At 42.4% G+C, this 11,247-nt stretch overlaps 1 protein-coding gene across 4 annotated transcripts in view; it reads right to left on the bottom strand.

The window, feature by feature from the left end:
- Positions 1-10,811, bottom strand: part of LOC123371250 (charged multivesicular body protein 3) — a 51,946-nt gene extending 41,135 nt beyond the window's left edge. Inside the window, exons 1-3 of one of the 4 annotated variants that reach the window (XM_045018616.1) lie at positions 10,664-10,811; positions 8,905-9,177; positions 4,471-4,610 (exon numbers count right to left, since the gene is read on the bottom strand). In XM_045018616.1, the coding sequence (XP_044874551.1) occupies positions 4,471-4,610; positions 8,905-9,130 (366 nt within the window). In that variant the 5' untranslated portion in view covers positions 9,131-9,177; positions 10,664-10,811. Of the gene's footprint in view, positions 1-4,470; positions 4,611-8,904; positions 9,393-10,482; positions 10,615-10,663 lie in introns of those variants that run through there. The other 3 variants (XM_045018617.1, XM_045018620.1, XM_045018615.1) reach the window with 3 other exon arrangements.
- Between the last annotated feature and the right edge of the window lie 436 nt (positions 10,812-11,247).

Genomic DNA, 11,247 nt, shown 5'->3' on the forward strand with positions numbered 1-11,247 from the left:
TTACAACATTTTAAAAAACAAAGATACATGTCTATTATATTATTATAATATACAATAATGTTGTTTTAAGATATTACTTAAAATTAAAATAGAATTAATGTAGGAATATACAATATGGCAACAATGTAAAATCCTGTAGATTCTGACAGGAAATTGCACAATAAAACTTGCAATACAATAGCTTTGTTGACATTGAATTAGAGTGAAAGGTCCCAAACGATTTCAAGTGAAGTCTCAATGAAGATGTGACTCAAAATTATGGGGTGAAGGGACCAAAAGGCCTTTAAGAACAGATATTTGGATGAGTAAGATGCCTAGAACAACATCAGTAGGAAGTGGCTCTCCCCCCCACCCCCAGCATGAAAGCATCTCAGACAATTGTGCAGCCAAAGGGTTTCTCCATCATTAGCTAATCAGTATAGATGCTACTTGCTTTGCTAATTGCCCTTATAAGGGTTTTTTTTAAACTTTATTATTCCACTATACATCCCATACAAGTGTTGAAGGGTTTGATATAAACCAATGAATCTGAGGAAATTAAACACTCCTACTGTCCAGATCAGCTGCTCTCTCTATACAACATAGAAAGATCACTCCCTGTTCCATTACTCCAGAAATACACAAACATGAGCACAGCAGGGTAGCAGCCTAAATTCTAAATTTCATTTCTGCTGTTGGTTTAAGCCAGATATCCTTCATGCTATTTCATGCACAGTTTATTGCAGGTCATTATAATAATATCTAGCCCCTCATTAAATTTCCAAGATGTGCAAACATCACAAGAATGTGAATGAAGGGGTCAAGCAGTTGACAATTGAAGACAAGAACCACATTTAATTATAAAACTTTGGTATCGTCTCCAGTACAGTATGTTATTTTAGTATTTTTGATTACTAAATGATTTACACCCTCCCACCCTATAGTTACGAGACAGAGGATAAAAATGTTCTCTGCATTTGAGGCAGAAGAGGGATTATGATGAGATGCAGGAGAGGGATTAGGTATATTTTGATACCAAAAAAACCATTAAAATAGGATTAATTAGACAATTTTAATGATAAATAATGCTTTCATGATATCACATACAGAACAAGGTATAATGCATGCTAATTTAAAACAGGGTGGATTGGATTTAAATCAAAGTGATTTAAATCATGATTTAAATCACCAGTCAGGAAGACTCGATTTAATCATAGTTTTCTACATAAAAGTGCATTCTTGTTGGTTGTTATAACCTTAATACATATTCTTCACAGCTCAGAGATAGATTAGGTTTCATGTTTAGAAAGTACACGATACATTTTTAAACAGTGATTTATTTTGAAAACTTTTCAGATTAGTTTTACAGCGATATCAGAAAATGAATGATTGTTTGGTTATTTCATTTACCAAAGGTAATGAAGCAGATATTTATGAAATCATTGGGAGGTGAACTATCTCCAATTCAACAGGTTAATCATTAATATTTGGAGAATTTTCTTGCCATGCTGTATTAGGAGGAGAACATCACCAGACAGACATTTAGATTGTTTTAGTTAACTAAAACAACAACGTTAAGTATTCTGGATTTTTTTCTTCAACAGCAAACATATAATATTTTAACAAAACAAGCATATGTCCCTCGCTTCTCACATTTATCTCCAGACTTCTTCTCCTTGTCCAGGTCTATTCCACCCCCAACAATCTTCTATTCATTGAACATTTTGAAACTTTGCACTTTTAGAGAGAGGTAAGGGATTGACTCTGTGTACACAAATTTGCAGAGGGACAATGAAGTTGAGGTCTGTTATTTCTCACCTCTATATATTATTTATTTATTTATTTAAAAACATTGCTGTTAACAAGCATGTTATCTCTGGAGACACAAATCCACAGTTTAAGAACTGCAAAACTAAGCAACTAAGCATTGATTAAAATAAGTTAATCAAGTGTGTGACCCAGGTCTTAGTGGGGAGCCAGCTGTGGTCACTCAATTAGGATGAACTGCAAAGAATGGGGCAGACAATCCCCATAAAGCTGGTGGATATTTCAATACTTAGATTCACCAAACCAGCATAAAACAGCTTATTTATTACCTTACTGGTTACTCAGATGGTATCTTCTAGACTGAGCACTGAGTTCCATTGGGTAGATAGAAAGATTAACCTAAATAATCTGTACAGAAGCCTGTGGAACCCCATAAGATTGGGTCCCTAATCCATGAACTATTGGAACTCATTTATAAAACTTTTCTTAAATATTGCATGAGTATATTGTCTCATACTATAGAATTAGAATTTATAATCCCTATTCCATGATGAGATAGTTTTAATTAAGATACATTATAGCTCAAACATATCTTTAGATAGGGTTTTTCCTCAAAAAGCATTTTATCAAAAAATCCGATTTAAATTAAAAAATCGGATTTTTGTTTTTTTTTTTAAAAATCCTTGATTTTTATCCATCCTGCTTTAAAATTTAGTACTTTATCAAGAACACAGGGTGACTAAAGTTGTTTGACTGAAGAATCCCAATGTTGTTGTAGCTGTGTTGGTCCCAGGATATTAAAGACACAAAATGGGTGAGGTAATACCTTTTACTATTAACCAATAAATAAATTAACCAATCTGTTCTATCTTGTACCGAGCACTGACTCTCTGAGTACGTTTCCCAGACCTGAAGAAGAGCTCTGTGTGAACTCAAAAGCTTGTCTCTCTTTAGGGTGACCAGATGTCCCGATTTTATAGGGACAGTCCCGATTTTTGGGTCGCTCCTATTTCCCCCCACCCCCATCCCAATTTTTCACACTTGCTGTCTGCTCACCCTATCTCTCTTACCAACAGAAGTTGGTCCAATAAAAGATATTACCTTACTCACCTTGAATCTCTAAAGGAACCAAAAGCATTTTACAAACTGATACAGAGCCTACTTGGGGATCATTTCACCTGTCTATGGTGAAACAGCAGCTGTTTGAAAGAAATACCAACTTAAAAGAAAAAAAGGGGACTGAACAGGGGTCTGGCACATCTGAGGAGCATGCACTAACCACTGAGTTCTAGATATTCTGAAAAGGCCTCCCCCAGTCTCTTATGTTAAAGCTGTTCCATTGTGGATAACTACTTGAGAGAATGACTTTGTAGCCAGGTGGTTAGGGCGCCCCCTTGGAGGATGGAGACCCAGGGACCAGTCCCCTTGCACCAATTACTCAAAGTATTTATATACAGTAGAACAGCTTCTACTGGAGACTAGGAGCCCTACATCAGAATATCCCATTGCTTAATGGTTAGAGCACTCTCCTGAGGGATGGGAGACCACCTGTTCAAATTCTTTCCCTGCTTCTGGCAGAGGGGTGAATTGAACCTGAGTCTCCCACATCCCAGGTGAGTTCTCTAACCACTGGTTTAAAAGTTATAAGATGGGCACCACCTTCTCCTCTTCTCCCCTCAGATTTTGAACGGGACCTGATCTAGTAGGCAGCCTCTGAGCATACCTACTGAATCAAGGGTGACCATACGTCAAAAAGTAGAGGCCACAATGTAGAGTAAGAAATGTGGAAGGGAGGGGAGAGGAGAGAGAGGAGGAAACACAATGAAAAACCAGTTCAGAAAGTCATATACCACAAGCTATTACTAGAACAAAAAATGGAGAGAAACCAAGAATGGAAAGGAGATGCTACAGCTTTCTTGCTTTTATTCTGTAGGACTGGGCAAATACTATTTAGCAAACATACTATTCAATAAGTTGCACTGGATCAAATAATGTATTTAACAATTTTTATTTTTGCAGTAACCGTGACCAACTCTATAGCTGGTCAAATATTATTAAAAAATACCAGTTATATTCCAATAATTATTTGTAATATAGTCTTCTACTATTTGATCAGTCATAATAATAAACAACTACATTTAAAAAATGTATTAAGTAAGCTGATGAACAATATGTTGCAATCAAATTCAGTATGCAATTGACAGTACACAACCAATTTTATTCCTTTAAAATTGTTGGTGATGACCTTTGGGAAGGTGGCAACACACATTTTTCATCCTGGCCAGTCGGAGTCAAGTACATTTTCCCCCAAATCCCTATCTTTTCCTACTGGAATGTTACAATGCATATACATAACATACAATGGCAAATTCTTACTGTACCTGGCTATATTCCAGTGTAGTGTGTACACTTCAGAACAAATATGTATTATTGTGCTATTTACTGATTCTATATTATAGTATACTGTTTACTAAGAGACATTTAATGAAAAACAGTTATGATGTTCTGTCACTTCCTATCCTATTTGCTGTCACACAGGTTAGATCTCCAGTGCTTGTTACCTTGGAGTACCCTTCTGGGATTTTTCTTGTTCCATAGAGTCAAATACAGTCTCTTAGCACACTCAGAACCTACATGTTGCTATTAGATGAACTAGTCTCCAAAAATAACTTCTCCTTTGAAGCATATTTTAGCCACGATAAAAACTAGAAAAATTTCCAATACCTGTACCAGCCAGATACCATCCTTTGTGTCTTCTACAAGCTCATAGAAGTGCATTTCACCACTGAAGTTTGTACTGGAAACTGATTCAGAGGCCTCTTCTTCCTTGAGAGCAGAATAGAGCTCACCCTCCATGAGGTCTCCTGAAGGATGGACAGAAGGGAAAAAACAATTATACTACATTTGATAAAGGTCACATTAATAAAAAATATTCAGATACGAAAGCCGTTTCTTTGTCAGATAGTGAAGATGTTGTTAATTACATTTTACATAGCTGGGTGCAGCAGCACTTCAGTCCAAGGACAATTAAAACTTTATTCTTAATATATTTGTATATGTATTCATGCTGTTAACACACATCAATTTTAGCTGTCAATAAGCTATGGGACATGAACATTACACAGATATACTCTAAAAAAAACAAACAAATGTATTTTCAGCCCCATAAATCCCAGCTGATGTTGTCTGAAATTTACAGTACTAAATTGGAAGACATCAGTTTTAGTTTAGATGTCTTCTCCTTTATTTTACATGAAATTTAGTTCTATAATGAACAAAGAGATCATGCAAAAGACAAATTGTTAAAACTGCCAATTTGGAATTCTAAAAACCTGTCTAATCAATAACACTATAATTAGAATTTTATTTACAGTGGGATAATCCAAAGTAGCTTGTACACAGCTAGCCTAAGGTTAAATTATTCCACTCTAAAAATTGATTTATTCTATTTACAAAGTAGTAAACATTTCCTAAGAACTTCAAGCCTAGCAACATGATTTTTCCTTAAAACAATGTGTATACATTTATTTGATAATCTCTCTTTTGTTATCTCCTTTCCCATACTTTCTTTTAGAGACATTACAAACCAGATTGTTAATACCGAATAACATTATAGGAGTTACTGTATTAAACTCTCTCTTGAAAACATTTTTTGTAAACAAAGAAGTTGTTTCTTACAGAACATATGAAATTTAGAATTAAAGTAGAACCTCTTGGTAGTTAGAAAGCTATGAACTTCATTGAGAGACATCTCATGATTTAAAGCCAAAAAAAAAAGTGTGTAAAAATGTTACAAAACTTAATAAGAGGAGTATTTCTGTGACATAAAAAAAAACAACACGACAACATTTTGGTTGGAGTTAATCATTCCCCTTCGGTGTTTGCACCCAAACATTACAACTTCAGGAAAGTATGCGAGCCAAAAAGCAAATGTGACAAGCAACACAAGTGAAACTGACTAATCAGTTGTGTCGATGTTAATGGTATCAGCAATTAATAACAATTTTTTTTAAGTCAATGGGACCCGAATCTCCTCTCATTTTCACTAGTGTAAATTAAAAGTCAATCCATGCTAGTCTTTTTCTTTTTGCCCAAACACTCTTTGAGGTCCTAACTCCCATCTTGATTACTGTTGTCTCTTCTCCATCCTCTCCCTCTCCTACATCCACATCCCCTTGACAATCAATTTAAAAAGCAGCTGCTAAAGTTATCTTCCTTGCCTGTTACTCAGTCCACATAATCCCTCCACTGCCTCCCAACCCCATTTGCCATATCACATTCTAATTTCACATCCTCACCATCAAGGCCCTTCTACAACACCATACTTCTTTACTGGTCTGCTCAATCGTTATGTTGCTTGCCACCTTCAAAGTGCTAACCTCATCCTTTCTTAGCTTCTCACACAAACATTTCCATACCTAATTCCCAAGTGCATTTTGTACATGTGACGCTCTTATGTATAGAGCTACAAAACCACTACACTACCCTCTCTTCAAGATCCACCTCTGAAGCAAGACCTGTAAGAAACCAGTCAGATTGCTAGTTTGAGGAGCACACAGGGAAAGCTGGCACATTATTATAAAGATTACCATATTTGTTGGTATCCTTCTCTCCCCCTGCTTCATGGACTAGATCCGTGATACTCAGACCTCAGTGGTTCAGAAGACAAATTAGCGATCAACATTATCCAAAAGAGCCACAGTAGAGTGAATTCATTGTTTCTTTAATATTATATATTATTCTTACAGCAAAATGATGGACAAAGTATTATTATTTTATCAACTAAAATGGGTTAATAACATAGCAAGAGCATCCTGATTGGTTAATAATTAAATCACACAGTGTTTTAATATAATGTGAGGCAAAGAGTCATAGGAGAAACATTAAAGAGCCACTTGATGCTCATGGGCTAGATTCACAATGGGACTTAGGCGTTGTGATGCTGAGCATTGCAATGCTTAACGCATAGGTGTCTAGGAAATTGCTGTGATTCACAAAGACAGAGTTAGGTGCTCAGGTTTCTTATAACAGAGGGAGATAGGCACCTAGGAATGGAATTCACAAAAACCAGCAGCTAGATGAGGAGTCAACTAAGCTAGCCAATTGGAGATGCATCTGTCCTAAGCTATGCCCCTCTCAGGGAGTTCCGTGCCTAAGTCCAGGGGCTGGAGAGAAGTGCCTATCTCTGCTTGGGATTATCTGCTGTGAACCCTCTCCTGAGTCAAGTGCCAAAGGTATTTCTTACAGAAAGTTCGAGCTGGGGAGAGGAAGCGCTCCCTCATAACTTTTAGTCCAATGGTTAGGGTATTCGCTTGGTGTGTCTGTGACCCTGTGCGTCAGTTCCCCCCCACTGCCTGATGGCAATGGTGCTCGATCTGCCACTTGCTGTTCCAGTTTGGATAAGTAATTAAAGAGTCATTGGGTAAGCGAGAGACAGAGCACACACAAGTGTGTAAATAGACAATACTGTATATAGAAAAAACCTGTCTACATACATACGAAACAAACTGAACTTAAAATATAAATCAATACAGGTGACTTTAAATCTTATTAAAATACGTAGAATCTGTTTGGTCCACACAAGGTTGTGCTTATGTTTGTGTGGCCCTCTTGTGTAATAAGACTGGATACCACTGCCTTAACCATGGGCTAAAATTTATGTGGGAACACCTCCCACCATCATGGACCATTTTGAGTACAGTTAGATATGCTCAGAGCACATCAACTGGATCAGGCCCCACAGCTGAGTTACGCAGAGGAGCATTTATCTTCCCTCAGCTAATGAATTGCACTGGGGCTCAGGCACCCAGACATCTAGAGTGAAGCACCAGTGTACATGCCCGGAGGCAGAAACATAGGCACCTAGGGAACTTTTCCTGCAAAAAAATGTGGGTGCTGAGTAAGCTTAGGCACCTACGGGGTTAGGTGACAGGGGAGCGGAAATTTTGTAAATACCAGTGGTATCTGGATTTTATGCACCTGAAGTGGCAGTTAGATGCCTAAGTCCCTTTGTGAATCTAGCACCATAGGTCGCTTGTCTTTTTAGTTAGCAGGCTCTTTGGCACAGGAGTTAGTTACATCTCTGTGTGTGTTTATGCAGCACATAGCACATCAGAATGTTGGTCCTAATTGGGGTCTTCAAGCACTATGGTAATATAAATGGTAAATTAGAGGAGTTCCACCAGGACAAGACTAGTGTGATCAAAATTAGGCCCATGACAGTGTCCTTTTAATGGGTTAATATTTTGGCCTATGTAGTTACAGTGCTGAGGGCTAGAGTAGCCAGGATACAGAATGGGAGAAAAAGAAATGTTTGAGTTTTAGAAGCAAAGCTGACAGCATACTTCCTACTGTGTAAACATAATCTAACATTCAGATTCAACCCCCCTCAGCAATTCAGACTAACTTCTCTAAAATATTCTCTTTCCTGTCAAGGGTATGTATGCTTTGCAAGCAAAACCTTTGCTCTAACTAGTCTACTGAATATAGAAGGCCTTCTTGAAAGATGGTATAATATGATATTCACATTTACAACTTGGTTAGAAATTTAATGTATTTCACAGTTCTACAGCTTTTTGAATGATCTCTTACATTTATCACACTAATATTTTATTATTTGGTCTACCAAGACAACTGGTTATTTAAGTTCTGCTTGGAGAGCTATTAACCCATAAAGGTGGACACAAGGTTGAGAAATAGAAATGTGTAGTGTATGTAACATTTTGACAAGACCTGAAAAACTGAGGCTCTGTCCCCTCCCAGTAGGCATATCCTGATACTTTTCACAAGAGTAGCATTTGCCTTGATGTCCTTGGCCAAAAATTCCCTCCTCCCACAATACTGTTGTAAGGCATGCCCTGTGCCAGCTGGCTGCTGTCCTACACCCCAGAGGTGGCTGCACTTCAGTGGTGCTATATGTATAATCTGGAAAGCACTTAAGGATCCTTCAGTATGAAAGCTGCTATTAGAAATGTAAGATTATTACTACTGAGATGATTTTGTTCCCCAATAAGCTCTTAATGTGAATATATTACGTTTTTTTTTAAAGCAAGCATTCAGAGATTAAGGACAGAAAACCATTCCTAGGCCAAAAAACAAACAAACAGCAAACCTCTCAACGTTAATGGGTGAAATATCTTCTTACGTATGATCTCTTACCTGACTTCTCCACCAGCTCCCTGACATCTTTCTTTTCCAGCAGCCCAGAGTACCCAAGCCCCCTGCACTCCAAAATGGTCTTCAGCTTCTTGAAGCTTAGGGCCACCGGGTCCACCAACTGGGTGGCAAAGAAGCCAGTTTCATACCAGACAATGGCTTCAAAAAACCTGGCCAGGACAAACAGGACCAGAAAATAGAGAAGCAAGAAAAACAGCTTCAGCCACATCTTTCCTCTCTCTGTGTGTGTGTGACTCTCTGCAGAGAGAGCCAATCCTAGGAGAGAGCGAGAGAGAGAGATCCCAATGGAGGAGGCAGGGGGAAGGAGCGAATTATTCAGACCAATAACCCCCCTGCTGCTGCTGCCGCCGCCTGGATCCTCCTCCTCCTCGCCCCTGGCTTCTGGGCCCGCTCCTTGCTGCGCTCGTCCCAGGCAGGGGTTGGGGGGAGAGACAGGAGATCACGGGGTGTTGCCAAGTTGGCCGGGGGAGGGTGAAAGGGGCTGGGGGGCGGGCATGGGGGGGCCCTGCGGCCCCAGGGAGGGGATGGGGATAGTGGGGGAGCTGAGGCCCCAGTCAGGCCGGGGGGGGAGGCTGGTCTGCGGGAGGGGGATTTAGGGGGAGGCGCCTCCGCTCGGGGACTCCCCGGGGCCGAACGCTCAGCGGGGCGAGACGCTGGGCCTGGCGCCTGCCTGCGGGCTCCGGGTCCCGGCCTCCCCCGCCCGGCCTGCCCCCGGCGGAGCCCGAGCCGCCGGCGGAGCCATAACAAGTGACGTCGCAAGCGGGGACAGCCGCGGGAGGGGGCAAAGGGCGCCGGGGAGGGGGAATCTCGGGCCCCGCCCCCGGGCGGTGCTGGGCGCTCAGCCAGCCGCCAGCCAGAGGGAGCGGAAGGGGACGAGTCCGTAAACACGGACCCGCGTGAGCGCTATTTGGAGGAGATGCCCGGGAATTGCCCCCCTCCAGCCCCGATCCCAGACAGCCCTGGGCTCCCCCGTCTTCCCCGGCCCCGGACACTCACTGACCCTCATCTCTTCTCCCCGCCCCCATTTTCCCGGCCCCAGACACTCACCCCCCCCATCTCTTCCCCGGCCCCGCACACTCATTGCCCCCCCATCTCTTCCCTGGACACTCACCCCCTCAATCTCTTCCCCGGCCCCGCACACTCATTGACCCCCCCATCTCTTCCCTGGACACTCACTCTCCCCATCTCTTCCCCGGCCCCGCACACTCATTGACCCCCCCCCCCATCTCTTCCCTGGACACTCACCCCCACAATCTCTTCCCCGGCCCCGCACACTCATTGCCCCCCATCTCTTCCCTGGACACTCACCCCCCCCCCCAATCTCTTCCCCGGCCCCGCACACTCATTGCCCCCCCCCCATCTCTTCCCCGGACACTTACCCCTCCAATCTTCCCCGGCCCCGGACACTCACCCCCCCCCCATCTCTTCCCTGGACACTCACCCCCCATCTCTTCCCCAGCCCCTCATTGCCCCCCCCGGGAATGATTACCCTCCCCCCACTTTATCCTGTGACAGGTATTATCCTTTGCTAAAGCACACGGGCAGCAGCAGCGTGTTTACCTCGGCCCGCAGCTCCCGGGCCCCCTCTAGCACTGAATCGAAGCGGGAGAGGCTGAGGCGTGGGGCGGGCAGGCTTGAACACCCCGAGCCGGGCTTGTCAATAACCTCGTTGGCGATTCCGCAGCTCCCCTCCCCACCCCCACCCCCACCCCCACCCCAGTCCCTGCTGTGAAGGGCTGACCTGACACGCCACAAACAAGGGAGCTCCAGGGCAAGTGGACGGGGGTGGAACGCGAGCAGCCCGCTCCTTCCTGCTCATAGAGGCTGCTTTAGCTATAGGCAAGCTAGGCAGCTGCCTGAGGCTGCAGGTTTGGCCCGCCCACCCCTCTGTCATGATGGAGAGGTGTAACCCCAGGTCACAATGCCACTCACTCACATGCGCCCCGGCTGCTCCTCCATTGTGACAGACGGAAGGCAAATCTGCTGTCCTCGTGTGAGGAGGCTCGGCTGCAAACTGAAGTTTTGCCTAGGATGGCAGATTGGCTTGTGCGGCCTCTGTCTGATGGAGACTAATGTGTGCTTCCCCCTTAGCTCACATGATTTATTCCTTTCACAAAAAAGTGATAACAAGCAACCCAAATGCTGCTGTTCCCCAGGATCAGGGCCTAAGTGCTTCCAGAGATAAACCCCCCCCCCCACCCCAGTGATTTACTTAAAGAGGTTTAATCTAGGTGCTCAGTTGGACATTATAGACTTAATACTTTTGACATTTGAATGTTTAAGCATTTTTATTAAAATTTTCACAGTTGCAGGAAATGGGGGGGC

The sequence above is a fragment of the Mauremys mutica genome, chromosome 5 (genome assembly GCF_020497125.1).
Source record: "Mauremys mutica isolate MM-2020 ecotype Southern chromosome 5, ASM2049712v1, whole genome shotgun sequence".
Classification (NCBI taxonomy): Eukaryota; Metazoa; Chordata; order Testudines; family Geoemydidae; genus Mauremys; species Mauremys mutica.